General features: G+C 35.7%; 5 protein-coding genes across 5 annotated transcripts; 2 read left to right on the plus strand and 3 right to left on the minus strand.

Annotated features, from left to right (window-relative positions):
* Positions 1-38: 38 nt before the first annotated feature.
* Positions 39-2,096, minus strand: PCYB_101090 (hypothetical protein; the record flags this gene model as incomplete). The annotated part of the gene is made up of 1 exon (XM_004222658.1): positions 39-2,096. A coding segment is annotated over one exon (2,058 nt), but the record flags the coding sequence as incomplete, so codon positions are not given.
* Positions 2,097-3,561: 1,465 nt separating this feature from the next.
* Positions 3,562-11,361, plus strand: PCYB_101100 (diaphanous homolog; the record flags this gene model as incomplete). The annotated part of the gene is made up of 1 exon (XM_004222659.1): positions 3,562-11,361. One exon carries the CDS (start codon positions 3,562-3,564, stop codon positions 11,359-11,361), a length of 7,800 nt encoding a protein of 2,599 aa, XP_004222707.1.
* Positions 11,362-12,015: 654 nt separating this feature from the next.
* Positions 12,016-13,634, minus strand: PCYB_101110 (hypothetical protein; the record flags this gene model as incomplete). Its single annotated transcript, XM_004222660.1, has 8 exons — positions 12,016-12,087; positions 12,260-12,401; positions 12,571-12,699; positions 12,807-12,876; positions 12,967-13,034; positions 13,146-13,188; positions 13,328-13,404; positions 13,583-13,634. Coding segments are annotated over 8 exons (653 nt in total), but the record flags the coding sequence as incomplete, so codon positions are not given.
* A 1,557-nt stretch (positions 13,635-15,191) lies between these two features.
* PCYB_101120 (hypothetical protein) lies at positions 15,192-18,217 on the minus strand (the record flags this gene model as incomplete). Its single annotated transcript, XM_004222661.1, has 3 exons — positions 15,192-16,685; positions 16,787-17,152; positions 17,447-18,217. 3 exons carry the CDS (start codon positions 18,215-18,217, stop codon positions 15,192-15,194), a joined length of 2,631 nt encoding a protein of 876 aa, XP_004222709.1.
* A 961-nt stretch (positions 18,218-19,178) lies between these two features.
* PCYB_101130 (XAP-5 DNA binding protein) lies at positions 19,179-20,603 on the plus strand (the record flags this gene model as incomplete). The annotated part of the gene is made up of 2 exons (XM_004222662.1): positions 19,179-20,270; positions 20,466-20,603. 2 exons carry the CDS (start codon positions 19,179-19,181, stop codon positions 20,601-20,603), a joined length of 1,230 nt encoding a protein of 409 aa, XP_004222710.1.
* Positions 20,604-20,643: the final 40 nt, after the last annotated feature.

Consider the following 20,643-nt stretch of genomic DNA (forward strand, 5'->3'; position numbering starts at 1 on the left):
CAAAATGAAGGAAAAAAAAAAAAATACTTCTTATGTACAGAGATGTGCACATATGAGCAAATAGTTGTGCTCCTGGCATAATTTCCCTTTCCGAGGAAAATTTCAAAAAACCCACTTCTTGAACTGCAAAAACTTAAACATAGAGATGGTTGAAAAAACAAAAAAAAAAGAAACCACTGGCAAGCATAATTAAAATGTGTTGTCTCATCGGCGTAAAATTTGAAATACTCCCTTTTCTTTTTATGTATAAAATGTTCATCATATCGAAAAGGTTTTCCATTTGGAGGGGGCATTTTCGTTTCCTTCTTATCATTTGTACCACCTCCACAACTTGGACCCCTTTTCAACAAACGCTTTATCCTTTCTTGACTCTCCCGATCCATGTCATCTAACGTAATGTCATTTAGTTTGTTCAAATGAGAGTTCAGCAACTTGGTACCGTCCTTACTGCAATTGGAATAATGATCCTTTATTATATCACTATTATAATCTTCGTGAACGATTATATCATATATATTGGCAATGAAAAAAGAGGAGCCTTCGAAATGTGCAACATTTGCATAGTGACAAATTTCTGCAATGTCATAATAGTACAGATAATTGCTGTACACATTTTTGTTGGTAAGGTTTTTTAATTTTCTAAAGGAACATTCGTATAGCTCACCAGGATCTAATACACCCCTAATTGTCACTACTTTGGGAATTTCTTTCTTTTTCTCTTCTAACATATCTTCAGATATTAATCCCCTATTTACTAGTATACACTTGCCATTTTTTAAAAATATGGGACAAATTACGTAATAATATTTTTTTTTTTTATCATGTTCATACATTTTGGGTCCTACAAAAAATTCGTTAGTTGTATCCAGCACTCCAGTTAGCTGCACTTTCCTATATTTGTACTTTTCAATTATAAGTTTTTTCAATTCCTCTTCTGTTACACCTTTTGGAAAAACTTTTCTGAATAACTGGGTTACGAAGTTTTCGTTTCTTATTCGACTTACCCAATGATGTAAACTATTAGCATTTTCCAAATCGACGGTTAATTTGTTTTCCTCTTCACGCGCATCATCACAATTTAATGCTTGTACACCCTTCCCTTGCTCATCCTTTTGTGGGATATCCTCTCTGCTTTTGTTACCACTGATTGACTTATCCCCTTTTGTAAACACCTCATCTGGGGGTCCTTTTATCCTCTCATAAAATGATAGTGCCATGGGAACAACATTCAGCAAGTTAAAATTCCTAGGTAAATCGCCTTCCCTTTCGTGTTGCTGCAAAATTTGGTAATTCTTTTTCAAATATAAAAAATCATCAAACCATGGGAAACCCGAGTCAGTAATGTTTATTACTGGTTGGCTCAAATTGTGCATAATGTAATCAATTAGAAATTTCTTCTTCCCCATTTTTTTGTACTGCCAAAGACCCATGAAAAAACAGAAGGAACAAATAAATGACGAATAGAAAAAGAAAAAGACTCTTTCATTTTTTCTCAATCCGAATTTGCTATTACGAACGCATCGAAAAATGGGGGAAGATACATTGTTCTTTATATCGATCAGCCTTATAATTGTGCTATTTTCACATTCTAAGGGTAAATAATATTGTCCTTCACTTTTTTTAATTAAATTTATTTCTTCTTCATTTGCTTTATAAAGTTTTTGACTTGGGTATTTAAAATGCGCTAGGGAAATTTCCTTATCTTGATTTGTCACTATCCTTTTTTCATTAATTTTTTTTTCCACACTTTTTAATTCCTCATTTAATAGGTCTATTTGAACATCGTACAGGGGGAACTTCTTTCTGGACATCGCTCCACACAGGGATTTCCTCTTCCTCGATGTAACATTGTGTACCTTTTTTCCCCTCGAGACATGACGATATTTTCCGCTTCTCCAAAATGGCGATAGTTTTTTTCTGCGCTCTTTCCCAAACAGTCTATTGGCACACGTTTTGCTCACATGGTGTGATTCAAAAACGGCGGATCGGGCACACTCTATATGCAGTTCGCAAACAGCCCCTGTGCGCACAAAAAAGGGGCTGTTCAACTTGAGAATTAATTCTTTTACATTCAGCGCATTATTTAAAAAAGGCATTCTATTATGTTGACTCGGAAGCAGAAGTTGGGGATTGCGATAAATGCGCGGGGGGTATAGATGTGTTCCCTGCGTGTGGGCAGCTTCTGATGTACGTTACACATGCGCGGTTCGTATACAACTTATTCATGCGAGGTGTATAGTATGCACATGCGTCGCGCTTACCAGAGGCCAACACGCTCATAGATCATTTCCTGGTGAAATCGTTAAACTTACTCCTCACCTCATTGTATATTTCGTACGTTTTGATCGCAAACCTGTGAAATGTTTCGCTTCTTAACAAAAAAGATTTTATTTTCTCTTCAATTAATTTACCACCGATATCGTTAAAGAAAAATGGGAACCTTTTCATGATGCAGGAGGAGGAAAAAACGAGAAATGTAGCAAAATGAAGTAACGTATACACGCTGCCGCAAAATGAAGGAACCTTTTATGCTAAATGGAGCTTAAAATTTTTGTAAATTTGAAAAAAAATCGCGCTGTTTGATTTGAAGAAGCTTAACATTATCGCGTTAAACTCAAAGCAGAATAGTTGAAGTTCTTCTCATTTAAAATGAATTTCGTATTAACGTAAAAATGAAAAATATGCGATTTGGCCAGTTATAAACGCATTGTTATTTACGCGCAACGCTTTTTTTTTTTTTTTTTTTCCTTACGCGTATGACGGAAATACGCATAATAGGATTTTTACATACTTATGTGCATATAATATAATGGCAGGCCAAGTCGCACCCTGCGCACTTAAAGTTGCATGATTAATTTAAGCAGTTAACTGCGCCCATAGCAATACAACACAAGAGTGCAACTTTTTCCAAAAATAACAATATCTGCCTTTTTGCGAAAAAAAAAAATATATTTTCTTTTTTTTGCAGCAAACAATGTGGTAGCAAAAGTAAACACTTCAATTTTTGTTGCAAAAAATTTATTTGAACTCCGCATTTTTGAATTTTTTTTTTTTTTTTTTTTTTAAACACATTTGTCATTTTATTACCTTTGCATTTACCATATATCGTTCATCTTTTATACACCCACTTTTTAGACAATCGCACTTTTGCCCTAATTTGCGCAATTTTAATTGTGTCCATAAATGAGTTAAGTGTATACTTGCGTAAACATGAACGTAAACATTTGCACATTAAAAAAATACGTTCCTGTGTAACTTTCATCTCTGTACATTTTTGCACATTTCTGTTTAATTTTTTGAATTTTTCCTCCTTTGCGTGAGGTTTGAAAAGTTGTTTCGTTTTCCGCACCAACCGATACACTATCACCCATAGGCAATTTTTTCTGTATGCTAAAAAATAAGGCGCATGCGCATGTACGTGTATATGTAACTTTCCTCTTAATGATGTTTAATTTTTTTGAGTGATTATACCGCCGTTTTAACGGTGCTATAAAACGTTCAACCCTTTTGATTGATTACCCTCTTCGCAACATCCCCCCTTTTTAAGCGAAAAAATACAAAATGGAAAATAAAAAAATCGCATTGGCAACAATTAACGATATCGAAACGGACAAAAATGTAGACGCACTAAGCATGATCACAAAAATCGACCTGAAATTAACGAATGGGAAAAATGGAAATTCCACAAAAATAAGAAACATAAACTTTGAGGACTCACTAAGGATGAATGACGAACAGATAAAAGTAAAAGAAGCTGTCTTCATCCTGCACAACATGGAAAACTTCAATTATTCAATTAGTTACACGGAAGTTCAAGACATAAGAAATGATTTAAGACTGTTTGCCATTAATAATTATCATGAAAAGAAGTACACAGATTGTTTGATACAATCTATTCACTCATACATGATAGCAAAAAAATATTATTCGAAATATTTTGGCTTCTACATCACGGGAGACATGAGTACAGAGTTAATTTTAATATGCAAGTGCTACGTATTAGTGGAAAAATATTCCGAAGGAAAAAAATATTTACATGAATTAAAATTTTTAATTGATAATACGCTCTTTTATATACACAAAAAGGGGATCCTTGATGACGAGCAACAGAAGAAGGTAGAACAGGTCAACAATGCCAGTAGGGCCAAAAATTTAGATTCCAACTATGAAGAACCAGTTATTCTTTGTGGAACGGAGGTTTTGTCAAACATACTCTACATTTTTGCAGATCTATTAAGTTTATATAAACAAAATGAAGAAGCAGAAAGTTACTACTTGAAATATCTTTTTATGATAGAAAAATGTTTCAAGGCGGATAGCCTAAATTATAGCGATGCGCTAAATGATGTTTGCTCCTACTATATAAAAATTAGGGACTACTCCAAAGCTTTACCACTTTGTGAACAGATTCTCGAAATAAGAAAAAAATTCTTTGGTGATTACAATTCCGAAAATCCAAATGAAGTAATTGCTGACTGTTACTGCAACTGGGGGCTGCTTCTTCGATTATCAGGAAATACCATGGAATCCCTACACAAGTACCTAATCGCAGTTGATATGAGAATGAGGATCCATAAAACAAGACAAACTATCCAAGTGCAGGACATTCTACTTTCCTTCGCCATTCTCATGCAACAACTAAACAACTTCAGAATGTCCCTACAGCTGTACAAGGAGGTTTATTCCTTTTACAAAAGTTACTACGGTCCAGATGATATGAACACGAAAGTAGTTTTCAAATTAATTCAAGAATTAGAAAAGGATATCATGAAAGAAAACACCAAGGGTGAAAAAAAACTATCATTCCCCGATGTGGAAAATTGCTTGGCAACCATGAATGACAAACTGAGGAGAGACAATAAAGTGGAAAAAAATTGGAAGGGCTTTAACAGTAAATTGCAGAATATTTCCAAAAAGTCAGACGTGGATCCAAGCCTGATTGAGGATCTAATGAATGAACGAGTTTTAATCAACACGAAAAATATGCCCTCTAAAAATTTAAGTAATAAAAAAACGTTTATATCAATGGAAGGAAAATTAAAATATAATGATTTAAACTACTCAAGTATTGATACATATAAACACATGCAATCAAATAAACAGTTCGAAATTTTTAAGAGCTCATTTTTTAATATTTCCTCCATTAACAGAATTAAATCTTTATATGCGGACTCATGGAAAAGTACCCTAATTCCGTCTACTTATATATTACCCTTTGTTGAAACCAAGTTAGTTGACAATAATTTGGTGAAATATGCCCAGTGCAAAGATTTTCAAAATGCTATTATTTACAAGAGGAAAATTCTACCCATAGTTAACATACCCCTAATAGAAAGAGGATATGTGAAACTGGAAAACGATCAACCTATTATGATTTGCAACGATGATGCTAAGGTTCTTCTTAGCGAATGGAATATTAAAGAACCATTTGTAGATTCCAAGGGGAAAGTAATTAGCAAATATGAAGATCTAGACAACGAATTTAATATGTTCATATCCATTTTAGATGAAAATAATGAAGTTATGCTTGGTTTTTATAACAACCCTTTGCTTGTACCAAACCCTGCCATACATCACTGCCTCATTTTGGGAGACCCATACTATTTTCACAGATACAATCAAGTTAATAATTTGTACTCCTTCGACAATTTAAATATGTTAAATAAGAAAAATTTCAACAAGAAATTCTTTCGACCCGCTAAGATAAACCGTTTCAACTTTAATGCAAATAATAACAATTTACATGATTCTAAGAAATATGGGAAAATAAGAATTGGGAGCAAGAAACCCTTCGGATTCAGGGACAAAAATAACTCTTTCCAAACTGTGCCGCAAAAAAACACGGGAGGGAAAAGTAGCACAAATGGTGAAGAGACGAATAAAGAGGGGGACGCTAAGCCAGATGAACCGCTGAACATAAGCAAGCCCAAGGATCTCGTGAAGGGGAAAAACTTAGTAAGGGAACAATCGGAAGCGAAATCGAAGAAGGATGAATCGGAGGGGGAGGCACCGAAAGAGGAAAAAAAAGGGGAAACAGCCGACGAAAAGAGCGAAGTAAAAAAGGACGATAAGGACGACAAAAAAGACGATAAAAAGGATGACCAAAAGGATGGCCAAAAGGGTGACAAGAAGGGTGACAAACAGGATGACCATAAGGATAACAAGAACAGCTACGTAAGGAGCGACAAAAAGGAATCAAGGAGGGAATCACGCAGAGAATCGCGCAGTGAATCGCGCAGGGAAACCATGAGCCAGACGCAGGAACAACCAAAGAGCAGTGCCAAAAGTGAACTGGATGAACTGAACGAGCTCATGAAGAAAATGAAGTCTAAAGAGGAAAGAGAAGTCAAAAAAACGTCAAAAATCTTTAGTGATCATAAAAAAGTACCAAAAAAAAATGTATCAATTAAGAAAGTGCACATTCTAAAGAGCAATAGTAATAATAATAATTCCTCCACCATATTTTCAAAAGAAAAGTATGCATTAAAGAGTACAGGCAAATTGAGCAATTTATTTCCAAGGCCTAGAGAAAAAATAAAGTTAATTGGGTATAGCAATTCAAACCAACACGATAAATTAGAAAGAACATTAAGAAAAATTAGATTAAATAAGGAACCCATCCTGAAGGCATCTATTGATCATAATATCAGAATGGATCTTCAAAGTAACATGAACAGCATGGAACAACACGACATAGACAATTTGAAGAGAGAAATATATTATGAAAATGCACAGTCCAATAGTTACACCAATTCGGATGATTCTTCTTCAGGAAATGACAGCGAAAGGCTCTCTAGCTATAAGAAATATCATAAGTACAAAAGAAAGGAGGGGAAATCGTCAACCAAGCTTTCTAAAGGAAGTACTAGTATTGGCGCAGACAGCAACTCTCTTAACGAAAGTGATGATCATGTGGAAAGTCCCAGTGACTTCACCGCAGGTAGTAGTAACCAAAGCGCCAGCCATAGAAAGGGGAGTCATTACCGTAAGACATTTTACATGGAAGACTGCGAAAATGATGATGATGATGATGAAGACATTATCGATATATGTAAAATTCTTGATGTTAACCAGTCATACGAAAATTCAAGTCAGTACTCTAATGCGAATTCATTAACAGGTAAAAAAGGGAGTCAGGAAGGAAGCATATCAAGTTATGGCATCAACTATGGGAATAATCGAGCTCGACAACGAAGCGACAAAAGTAATAGACCCGTCATTTCTGAGAAGAACAGCGTTAGTGAAATGTTCTCCTCTAACGGTAGTGACAAGTCGAATGGACACACAATATACGAAAAGGATGGTAAAAAAAAATGTGCGGATTTGGGGGACGACCCAAGCGGAGCACCAAACATCCTCAGTAAAAGCAATATATTCCACATCAAGGACAAAATAAAAGACATAAAAAACGTAAACAAGAGTGACATTTTGTTTAAATTTAGATTTAATCATGAAGGTTCATTAAGTAACGAAAATGTATTTTCCGATAGCGACATAAGTCAGAGCGAATTGTATGCAAATCCCTTTGGAAGTGCACAGGGCACCGCTACCAAGTGGCAATCGAATGGCAGTGAAACTACGGGAGATGGACACTCTTCAGAATATTCATCTTTCCATAAGAAAAACAAACAAGTAGGAGGCTCACCAAACGATGAAGATAATAAAATAAACACCCCCTATGCTCAGGAAAATTTATTTGTCAATAATAACAAAAAAGGATTCCTTAAAGATAACGAACATAACGGGGTGAACAAAACCAGAGAAGAAATTGTCCTCAGTGAGAACGAAGAATTTTATGAGGAAATAATTTTCAAAGAGGAAAAGATAGATGCAGAAGATACAGAAATTGCAGATAGGTCTGAAACTGAAAAGAGTGATCATATGACATACAAGAATGGTGAAGAGAATTCAAATGTGAGTTATCAAAACGGGTACTTTAGTAAAATTTATCAGGATAACCAACCATACCAGCAAGATGAACAAACGTCTTCACAGTGGCAAGAAAACGAACTAGCTTCTATGGATAAAGAAAGCTTCACAGATAATTTATACTTGAGAAGTAACTCCATAGAAGAACTAGATTCTAATTTGATTACCCACAAGTACAGAAGCAATAATACAGAAAAGGAGCCCTCAAAGGAGGAGTCCTTAAACAGAAGGAATAACATCCCAACTGATTTGTTAAATCACGAAATGGATAACACACCCATCACCAAGTCGTACAAAAAAAGAAAAGGAAAAAAATCCTCATCAAATAATAAACACCTGCCTGAGAACGAAGCAGACATATCGTTAAGCAATTACCATGATGCGTATTCAAGCAAAAATGATAGTGTAAATATAGTGTATTACCGCCCCCATGATGATAACAAGCACACTAAAAGGGAAAATACGAATGACAAGCATGTCATAGAAACAGAATTATGCTCCAATTTATCCAATAGCAGTGTACACAGCATACGTGCCGTTCATAGTGATAATAACGTCACCCAAGAATGTGACATAAATTATGATTACTCATTTTATTCAAACGTAGGAAGCGATGATAATGACAATATCATGAAGGGAAAGAAAAAAAAAAAAACGACAAACTTCCTACACCCCAATAAAGGAACAAAATTTTCTAAACTGATTTCTTTTTTCTCAAAAAAGAAGAAAAAAAAGGAACTCGCAAAATCGAGTACGTCCAGTGGTGAATCCGCCCCCAGCAAACATTCCCCATTGAATGAAGAAGATAAAGATACGCTTTTCCCAAGCAACCCCTTCAGTGATATATCAATAGACAAAAAAAACGAGAAGGATGTCAGTCTAACAAATAATGCCAAACTAAGGAACGGAAAAAAACGCCTTTTTGTGTCAGAACCGCTACACGGAATGGACAAACCGAAGCTCGGCATCAAATCGAAGGGATTGGGGTTAAAAAAAATGTTAATGATGAAAAAGGGGATTTTTAGCAAGAAAAGTGCCATTGAGAAGAAGGAATCGATGTCCAAGGATAACGAGGTGGACGCGTTGGAAGAAAAGGGGAAGGCACCCCTGGTTAAGGAGTCACCCAAAGGAGATGCAGGCAGTGGTGAGGCGGGCAATGCGAGCGATGCGTCTGAAACGTCCAAATTGTCTGAAGCCTCCAAAGCACCTGAACCCTCTGGCGAAGCAAACACTAAGGACCAAGCCAGCGAAGAAGCGGACCTTAAAGAAAACCCCACCAAAGAAACAGAAAACAACAACAAATCTGTGACGAAAAAAAGCTCAAAAGAAATCACCAGTGATGAAGAACCAAACGAAAAAAAAAACGAAGCGTCTGAAAAGGTGGAAAATAAATTCCCGAAGAAAATGAACCCGCTAAGTGTTCCCAAAAAAATAATGGTAAAAAAAATAGTGCCAAAAATAGCTCCCCAAATTGTGGTAAATAAAGAAATTATTATAAAAGACAAAAGTACTATCAAAAAAAGCGTGGACATTAAGTATGAAGTAAGAACAGTGAAAAACATAAATGACAAACTAGCATTCGATGTTTTGAGAAAAGTCAAATATTGCAAGATTGGATTTGAACCGGATGAGACCTTGGGCACCCTCCCCACAGTTCATTTACTAAATGAAGATAAAATTCTTCTAGCTATCGTTCCCTGGCAGCTGGACCTAACTTCCTTTTCGTTGGCAAAATCATCAATCGAAGAAGAAACTATCAAAAAAATAGGATTAATGCATAGAAAATTCGACTTATCCATTGAAGAAAGGAAAAATCAAGTACTAAATGAGAATCGCCTCTTAACAGGAGAAGGGCTAAAGGAACTCGGTTTCATCTCCACACCTAGTAAAGCGGCTGCTCCTAGCATAAACCTCCTCGAGGGAATAGATATGAATGCGCTAAAAAATGCCTACAAAATAGAGAAAAAAAGTGAACCAAAGGAAAAAACACCCACACTGAAAAAAGAAGCACCAAAAATGGCGCCGAAAGAAAAAGGAGGCAAAAAAGGAGGACCCAAATTTATGAAGGGACCTCCAAAAGGAGTGAAAGGAGGACCTGTTATAGGAAAGGGAAAGGGTAAAATATCCAAAATGAAGCAAGCAAAGGATGAAGGAAAAACCAAGAGATTTTTCTGGGAAGCCCTATTCGAAGAAGACATTCCAGGAACGTTATTTGAAGACAAAAAGGAATTAATATCCAAGATAGCCATAGAAAAAGAAAGTGTAGAGAAATCATTTGCCAAAGCTGTTAGTAAAAAGGAAGAAGGAACAGAACTCAAAATTAAAAAACCAAAAGTTATTCAACTATTGCCTGATTCCAAGAGAGAATACAATATGTCCATTGCCCTATCCAAATTTAATAATTACACATTTAAAGAAATAAGGGATGCTATCATGGACCTAAATCCAAAAATACTTAACATTGACAATACAGAAGTTTTAATGCAGTATGTACCCACGGCAGAAGAATTCGAAATCGTTAAGGAGTACATACTCTCAAATGGTGACTTGAACTTAGTTGACAAGCCAGAACAGTATGTTGCCGCACTTATGGGAGTGCCCCTACTAAAGCAGAGACTGGAGTCCCATTATTTCGCTCTATCGTTTAAAGAAAATTACGAAAATACCTTAACTCCGCTGGAAAATATACTAGAATCATGCGAAGCGGTAAAAAATTCTACAAAACTTTTCACCATTTTGTTTACCATATTAAATGTGGGTAACACATTAAACTATGGAGATCCTCAAAGGGGAAATGCCTTTGGCTTTAAACTAACAACGTTGGCTAAACTAAATGATATACGATCAACCACCAAGCCGGTTAAAACGCTTCTTCAATATATTTGCGAAATTATCTGTCAAAAGAGTGCAGACACTTTAGAAATTATTGAAGAGTTGAGATCCATCGAAAAAGTTACCAAAACGGACAAACAGATAATCGATTCTGTTTTGCAGAAACTAAAATTGGGATCTAATAAAATTAAAAACGTCTTAGATCTAGCTAAAAAGAATCCAGATGATCCATTATATGAAGCACTCAAAGAATTTTACTTCAGTGTAGAACCCAAAATTGAAGAATTAGATATTTTTTACAATCAAACCTTTGCTGTGTTTAAAGAAATTGCTCTCTACTTAGGCTATAAAGAAAAAGAAGTTGCCAACATACAAGTACAAGATTTTTTTAAAGAATTGTGGAAATTCATCCAGTCAATTGAATTTAACAGAAAAACAATTAACGAGACTACTCTCAAGGAGCTCAAGAAAAAAGAAAAGGAACTGGAAAATGTCAAAAAGGGAGCCGTCCTCAGTAAAAAACAAAATTTCACCATCGTTAAGAAGCAAGAGAAGGAGCCAAAAACGCAGCTGGAAAAAAAAACGTTCAAGATATTTTAATGTAAATATACTCAAAAGAATGTACAGTGTAAATGGTCTGCACAAAATGGTTGATCCTGTTAGAATTTTGCCTGCCTCGTCCGAAGAAAAGCGTTTTTCCTTCATTTTGGTTAATCGTATAGTTAATGCATTTTTGCACATGTGTATAATGTATGTGTGTGCATATCCTTTTTTGGAGGCAATTTATCCGTCCCGTCCTCCAAGCATACCGATTCGTGCACCCCCTTTTTCTAACACGTTTCTGTGAAAATCCTTTCGCCATAAGAGAAGAACCACCCATTGCCACGCATGGCGAAAACAAAGGTGTAATTTTTTTTTTTTTTTTCAATTTTGCTCCGATTTAGTTAAACAATGTAGACTTAAACAAACAGACAGCACAACCTTTGCAACTTAGTCAATTAAAATAAAAAAAATCGCACAAATTTGCTTTGCTTCACAAATATGTATCTTCTAATTTTTATAGAGAACAAAACAAAAAAAAAAAAAAAAAAGATGCTTTACTGCTAGCAACTGGAAGAAGAAAAAATACGAAAGAGAATTCTTCATTGATAATTTTTCTTCAGTCTCCACCTGTAACGGTGCAAGTATTTGCAAAATATATAATACGCAACATGCTTGATGTTATATACCCATGCTAATATGACTTAAACTAACCTCGTCGCGGCAGCTGTAATGGGCATATCGCCGTCTGGGCAGTCATCCAGCACATTTACATGATCGCAGGCCCTTTTTAAAACGGTGAAATGATTAATGAAAAAATAAACGCACAAATGAGAATAGAAAAGTTCTACATTAGGGGAACTTCCTTCCCATGTGAACAACCAAAGAAATTCACTATGTCCATATTTCGACATGATAACATCTTGCTAATCATTCGTGTTGTCCACTGTGGTATTACCACCAAGCGTGACATTTTAAGCTCCAATCCTCCAACATTTGAATAGTATGGCCAGAAAAATTCACTTGAAATTTACAGGGCCCATGATATAGCAGAGACGGTTCGCACGATCGCAAAGTGCCCTTAACTTTCTCCCATTTTGCTTTAAAAAAATAGATAATTTTGATAATTTGCACAAATATAAACACGTGGATACACATTCATGTTTATTCCATTGCATATTTGTGACATTAACAAGATGGAGAATAAGAAACGCTTATTCGTGCCTTTTTTTCTTTTTTTTTTCGTTTTTCCCCCTTTTAATGCACTACCTGGACAATAGGACGTAAAATTCCTCACACATTTTTTACAGGGCCAAAATGCTTGGCATTTTTTAGACCACGTTTCTTTTGTCTTCTCTGTCATGTCTTTTATGTTGAGCGGCTCCCCAACACATGGGCCTAATGAGCAAAAAGTGAGGAAAAAAAAAATTATTCCTAAAAAGGGTGAACAGGGAAAATATGAAAAGCTGAATTAGACTTATAAGTAACTTCTCCTCATCTTTAACCGTCATAGGTGGAAGATGGTGCGCATATCTCTTCGTCAATTTGGTGAACAGATCCGATATAGTTATAATCCTAAATGTGTTAACACGAGAGAGTTTTCCCTTAATTCATCGGAAAATATAACAAAATGAAAAAAAAAAAAATGACAAGAATTTCCTTAACATTTGGACATGGCGTGTTGTAGTCCCTTTCACAAATAATATCCGGGTCAATAAATTCAGCCTCATTCACTAACGAAGGGGCAAAATAAATTAGCAATGTAGAAAAGTGTCATGTGTAGAAGAAGCACTACCATGTGTGTAGTGTTCTTGATTTTGAAGGGGATAATTTCCTTCCAGTACATTCGACGTTTGGTGGCGGAATGGTTTTTAATTCCTTTAATAGCTGAAACGGTCAAAATGTTAAGGGGGGTATTATGGTGCTAATTTAGGTGTGTACTGTGAAGGGGCTTGATGCTTCTCTTCTCTTCAACGAATGTGTGAACATATGCATATACACACATGCGTGCTAATTTTTGCGCTACCTCCCCCGCGAGGTTCGTGTTTGACGGGCGGCCATTAATCGTCGTTGGTGATCTTGAAGAGCTCGTGATAATGTCGCCTAAAAATTGTGCGCACTTGCGTTTTATGCTTTTCACCCATGAATAGTATTATATGCGTGCATGTACATACTCAGTGGCACGATCCGATTTGTTAACTTGTCACATTTAAAAATGCGAAAATTCATTTCTACAATTTTGTGCAAAAAAAATGTTAGATTTTTTCTTTTTCTAAAAAACCTGCACTCCCCCCTATGTTCTCTAACTCGGTGTCCGAAAACAGTTCACCTTTCTTCCGTGTTCATTCGAACATTTTAGTATAAAAAAAAGAAGAAAAAGAAAAAAAAAAGATGCATTTAAGGCTAAAATGTAATCATCTTTGCGGCATTATCTTTTCGCTTAATTTCTCTTGTCGAATTTTCTGGCTAAAACATATTCACACATTTGCATAATAGCGCTTCAAAAGAGTAAGCCATTTTCGTTGCATGGGATTATGCATTCATAAAGGTACATTTTTGCGCGGTACATGGATGTGCCACTTTTTTCATGTACATTTTTATAAACCTACTTTCTCATTTTCACATAAAGCTATCTCGAAACAGAAAAAAAAAAAGGAAGAATGGGAAAAGATTATTCATTTTTAGTAGCAATTTTGCTCTTTAACTGTACAATGACAAACTTATTTTTTATGTGTTAAATGTATCCAGGTACTCACGTACGTATGTTCTTATGCGCTTAAGTGTACATCGATTTGGCACTCTTTTTGCAAACCCCAAACGTGCAAATGAACGAATTGTAGCTTGCGGCACAGGCCTATTTCATTTCGCTGCAACATCACACCGTTTTTATGTACTAACTCGTCACAATAATGCCCAGATTAAACACCTTAACGTGTAATTACACATTAACACATTAACACTTTTTTTTTTACAGTGTACAGCTTAACGCTTTTTCCTTTCTTATCTTTTTTTTTTTTTTTTTTTTTGTGCGTTCTGTTCATATCAAAAAGGTGATAACAACAAGGATAAGCCAGGAACAGACAAAAATACAAAAATAGTATATACAAATTGTAGTATACAAATTGTAGTACACAAATTGTGAATAAAAAAAACGTAAACAATATGCTGACAAGGGGGAAGGCTATCGTAATCATTTTTTATTTTCTACAATTTTGTGGATATACAAATTTGATAAATATAAAAAGTCAAATAACCTCGTTAAATGGATACTCGTAAAAAACAGGAAAATATATTAACAAGACAAATTATGAAAATATGGAAAAACTTTCCATCTATGCTTTTCACCATAACAAATAATTTACAAAAAAATTATCAAAGATGAAAAGAAACAAATGAATTTTTTTTTTTTTTTTATAACTTACAGATTCCGCTCTATCTCATAGCTGCAATATCGACCTACGCGATTGTGTCCATATCTATAAGTTTATACAATTTTAATAACGTGCCCAATGGTCAGGAAGATTTGCTAAATGTAATGTTACAAAAAAAGGAAAAAAAAAAAACTTCAAACAATTTATGCGTCAAGTGTACAATAATTTACAACTACTTTTTTTTCCATACTGTGTATCCCTGCAATATATTTTTTCACTTTTACACTATTTCTTGAAGGAGCTAAAGAACATCAAAAAGGAACTGGAGCAGAGAAAATTTACGTTTCTTTAAAAATGACAAAATTCGTGGGGATGGTAACTTCTTTCGACACAATTTGTTTCGTCAGTAGAGGATTTTATGAAGAAATGGACGCGAACTGTGTCATTGAGGGGGGGTTCTTCTTCACTACTTCTCCGCCTCGCCACTTCACCGCCTCGCCACTTCACCGCTTCACCGCTTTACCGCTTCACCCCTTTCTTCGAAAAGACGCCCTTCAGGACGATGTTCTTCGGCGAAAAGGACATGGGGAATGAGTGCAGTGACAGATTTAACTCCTCCCGCTCGCCCCCACTTCCCGTGGCACTAAACAACTTTTGCAAAATTTGAAATCTCAGGTTATTATAAAAGTGCATGCACTTAAATGAAATTCTGGCGTTTTCGCTCTCGCACAATTTGGACAGCAAATTTACGAACGAATATATGTTCGGGATGGTTCTCCTCATGATTTTTTTCCCATACTTGTCGTACTTTTTCTTGTATATGGAGAAATCGTCGTACTCACCCAATTCGCCAACATCGACAACATCGTCCATGTCTCCCACGTCTCCATCTCCATCGCCAACCGTGTGCGTTTTTCCATCTCTCGGAGAACCCTGGATATTCAGATGAACAGGGTCCTCAGTAGAACCCTCTGCAGCATTCTCCACAGCATTCGTCGCATCGGTGTGCTCCCTTTTTAATATTTCACCCGTATCCTCTTCATACTGGCCAATGCTGTAGCCCACCTGGGCGTAATACTCCCTATTGTAAATATAACTTTTAATTTGATTAAGTATAATATCATTGTTAAAATCAAAAATGTGTTTCCTCAACTCTCTATATTTCGTGTAACAGCAGGAACAAGTGAGGAAGGGAATTCTTTCTTCCATGCAAGTTTTCAAAATATAATCAGTTAACCCTCCACAGCAATGTAAACCGACTATCAAATTTATTTTATATTTTTTAAAGTCAAAATTTAATATCGATTCGTGCATAATTAACACGTTCTTAATTTTGTTTGCAAAAATTTTAATGAAACAACTGAAGAGTGAATTTACGTTTATGTCTAATATGATTACTAGGATGTTTTTAAAAGCTAGCGAAATGTGAATGCCCAGGTCTCCTTTCCCTCCCCCGACATCCAGGATGCAGTAATCATACGTCAAATTGTTTTCATAAACCGTGTTGTCCGTCAACTTGGGGTCACAATCAATGTTGCCGTTTCTCCCCATTTCATGCTCTATATTTTGCTTTTCTTCAAAGGTTACACCATCAACACGGTGATAATTCATAGGTGTATTTTCCTCATCCAACCTTTTACAATTCTTGTTCAAGTCTCCACTCGCCTTCGTGCACTTCTCCACGTAGAACTCCTTAATGTCGTAAAACTGGGCATCACTCCATTTCGAATTTTCAAACAAGTTCACATTTTTTTCTCTCAAAAGTTGTATACTTCTTCTTACCTTTTCTGTGTTTTCTGCACTTACTAGTTGATCATTTTTCTCCATAAAGAGCTCTATAAATTCTAAATAATTTTGGAAAAAGGTGTCGTTGCTTTCTATATACTTGTTCACCAATGTGGACATGTAAAAAAAGATATCTTCCCCGCTAAACATCTTAATTTTTGAATTTCCTTTTTCTATTTCTTCGAGTAATATTTGTATGTGATTAATCATCCACTGTATTTGTGGCATCTTCTTATTGTTCATATAGGAGGTTTTGTTTTTTTTTTTTTTTTCTTCTTTTTCTTCTGTTGTTCTGTAGCATCTCCACTCTCCCTTGTATCCACTGCTACATGGTCATTAATCTGATTTAGGTTCAAATCACAGAGCAGAATTCTGTGCAATCGTTTGTCATCATTCATTTCCATGTTGTAGTTAAATTCGCTCGGCTGTATTTCAAACAGTTTGGGAATTATGTCAATAATTTTTAAGATGAAAATTTCAAAATTATTCATTTTTTGATTACTTATACTTTCATAATTTTTATTTTTGTAGATAATGTTTCGTATGAATCTTCTTTTTGTGTCCTCCTTACTGTTATAAATCTGCCGAATGTCGCTTTCCTTCATTTGCAAACTTCTGCACACAGTTAGCATGGAAAAAAAACCTCCTTCGAATAATTTTAACAGTTCGTTGATGTTGAAGAATTCGTAGTTAACCTGAGGAAAAGGGGCACATATAAAGCTCTGATTAATTGGTCTAACGAGAACGGGCACGTGGGTGTAACACAATTGAATGGGCTTGCGTAAAAAAAGTGGACACTAACGGAGAGGAATGCACACAAAAAGGGGGATATTCAATACGAACTATTTCTTTTTTTTTTCCCACTCTCCTTACACACACAAAAATGCACGCACATATGTACACTCCTCCATAGGTATACCTCCCCATTCGAAATTATGCACACGTACAACTTTCGCGTGTTGCTTTGTTTTGTTTTATTTTTTCCGTACCTTCAGGAGGTAGGCCGAAAAAACCAATAAGGACTTCTCATTCGTGTTCGTCAAGGCAGGCAATCCTATAATGTACAACAGCGTATCCGTTTTTATGACCTTCCTTAAAATTTCATACTTTACATATTCGTTCAATAACAATAGGGGGTCATTTTCCATGTTATCTGTTGCGTTGTCCTTTATGGGGATCCCTTCCTCGGTAGATGTCTGCACATCTTCATTCTTCTTCACATTCGCATAAAACTCCTTGCACAGTCGAACTGAATGTTCGAACAAATCGCTACCAAGCCTAACGTCCTTATCGTCCTTCTGTCCTGTGTGAATTTCCTTCAATAAGGATTTTCGAAATGAATCAAATTTGTTTTCGTCCACGTAAAAGTCCTTGCTAATTACCAACTGAATATTCTTATCTTCTGATAAGGCTTCTTCATTAAATTTATTTTCTACTACGCAAAAGTGAGCACTCCCATTATTATCCCCCGTGCAGCGGGAACTTTCATCCCCTCGAACAGGATCCCCCTCCACATCACCATACTTCAAAACGTGATATCTGTAAAATAAAACATTTTCCTTACTATTTATTTTTCCATTCGAAATTGTGTCACAGAAGAGTAACAACTTTCCATGCTTCCTCACATTTTTCACTTTACAAATTAGGTGAACAAAATCTTTAAAGTCTTGCTTTATCGATTTGGAGAAACCGCTCAGCGCTTCAAAATGAGCCTTTTTTTCGTCGTATATATTTATTTCCTGTTCTGTAACACCCATCATTGTATTTTTATTTTCGCGCATCGTACGTCTGCTTCTTGGCGCTTGTGTGAATGCATACGTAGATACATGCAACAACATGCACTACAAATGGCTAACTTCTGAGTTGCGCAGTTGCATCCATCTTTTGAAAGCCCACAACAAAATGAAGTTCACTTCATTGGCCGAGAAGTATATTCACAAAAAAAAAAAAATTCAGCTAAACTGTTTTGCTGACGAAAAAAGGAGAAAAAATTTTTCTAATTCGCAAATCTGCAAATTATCGTGCATAAAATTTGCCCTCAATCTATGTAGAACGTTATGGATATACATGTAAAGCTACATATGCACATAAACTTATCTGAAAATTGTGGCATTTTCGCTTAGATGCGTGTACATACCTTTTATGTTCACAAAACGGAAATGTACACCTACGTTTTATATGTCTGCAAAAATGCCGCTGCGATGAAGGTGAAAACTTTTTCTTACGTAACATTAATTATAAAGGGTAGGAAAAACATAAATAACATTGCAAAATTGTAAAATAAAAAAAAAAATGAACTGACATTTTGACGGTAAAATTTTGACCCTTTGTAGCAACGCTATTCAGCGTGTTTCCTTCCAAAAAAAAATACGTTCAGCAAACAAACACATAATTACATGTTCACGTATGTACTACTTACGCATATGATATGTATACACGCATTTAACCATGTGGCCTGGTATAAAAACACGTTCTGCTCAAAATAGCAAACCGAGCAAAGCACAGATGAACGAATTTATAAAAAATAGCGTGAGATAAAATTACAAAAAAATGACTGGAAAAAGGCCACCATTTTGATACATTTTTTGTGCCGCTTACCAAAAAAACTTTTTTACATATATGTGAAACATTTCCAGATAAGGAAGAAAAAAACGGGAGAGGCAGAAGAAGAAAAGCAGAAATAACAATTTTCCCTGCGCGACGAATGACTGTTTTTGCAAGATGAACTTCAGAAAACCTGATAACACGGCGGACCTAATTGACAGCCTAATAAATAGCGAAAATGGAAAAGTTCAAAAGTATATTTTGGAAAGGAAAAGGAAGGAAAAGGAATTTCTGGAGAAGAAGGAAAACATTAAGAAGAAAACGTTGATGGCTCCAAAACTTAATCAAATGTTTGTTAAAAATAAAAATGAAGATGACAAGTTAATCAGCGAAACGGTCGGTCTGAGAACCGTTCACGAGTATAAACAAATCAAGAGTGGAATTTATGGCAAGGAAAAGGACAGCCATCTTAGCGGAAAGGCCAAGGAGGACAAAGATAGCAAAAAGAAGAACCTCAAATTGTCTTTTTGCACCGACGATGAAGAGAATGAAGAGGAGGGAGACGACGGTGAAGGGGATGGAGATGGTGACAGTAACCGTGGTGGCGATCGAGACAGTGGTGATAACGAGCGGAAGAACCACTCTGATGAGGGCATTTCGCAAGAAGAAAACGATGGCTCAGAAAACCCCTCGCGTCAAAATAACCCGTCTAGTGAGGGAAAAAGGAACAAACGTGATTCGGGTAAAAACGGTTCAGACAAAAATGGCGCAGACAAAAACCCGAAAAATAACGACACGCGCGCCAAGTACGACAAAAATAAGCCATTCAAGAAAATCATGAAGGACCCAACTGTTAACACTTCCTTTTTAAAAGACAAGGAACGAGATGAACAAATAGAATTGCGAAAAAAAGAGTTAAGAGAATTATATTTCAAACTAGAAAATGAACAAAAAGAAAAAACGATTGAAATAACCTACTCATACTACGACGGTAGTGGCCATCGGAGAAAAATATCAGTAAAGCAAAAAACGACGATAGGACAATTCATAAATAAATGTGTTGACAATTTAAAAAACGAATTTATTCACCTAAGATCGGCATCTTGTGAAACCCTAATGTTTGTGAAAGAAGATATTATTCTTCCGAATTATTTGACCTTTTATGAGTTAATTAAAAATAAAGCCCAGGGAAAAACGGGGCCATTGTTTGCTTTTGACGCGGTGGAAAATTTACATGGGGTTACAGACATAAGAAGGGAAAAAACTGATGTAAGTGAAAAAAAAAAAAAAATACACTCCTCTAAAGTGTGCATAAATATGTACATATGCATAATAAAAAGTGTGAACAACTAACAAGAAAATATGTTGCGATGCACATTTTTTTAAACAACACGCATACAAGTGCAAAAATAGTGAACAACAGAGCCCCCCATTTTTCATTTTGGTTTATTTTCTCCCTTTCAGACGCACGCAGGAAAGTTAGTGGAAAAAAAGTGGTACGAAAAAAACAAGCACATTTTTCCAGCGTCAAAGTGGGAAATTTACAAACCCATGAAAACGTACTCGACAAGCTACACAGATTTGTTCGGTCATTTTGCATAGGCTACTTACACTTGTGTCATAAGGACGATGCAGATTATTA

This window comes from Plasmodium cynomolgi, chromosome 10 (genome assembly GCF_000321355.1).
Source record: "Plasmodium cynomolgi strain B DNA, chromosome 10, whole genome shotgun sequence".
In the NCBI taxonomy this organism is placed as follows: Eukaryota; Apicomplexa; class Aconoidasida; order Haemosporida; family Plasmodiidae; genus Plasmodium; species Plasmodium cynomolgi.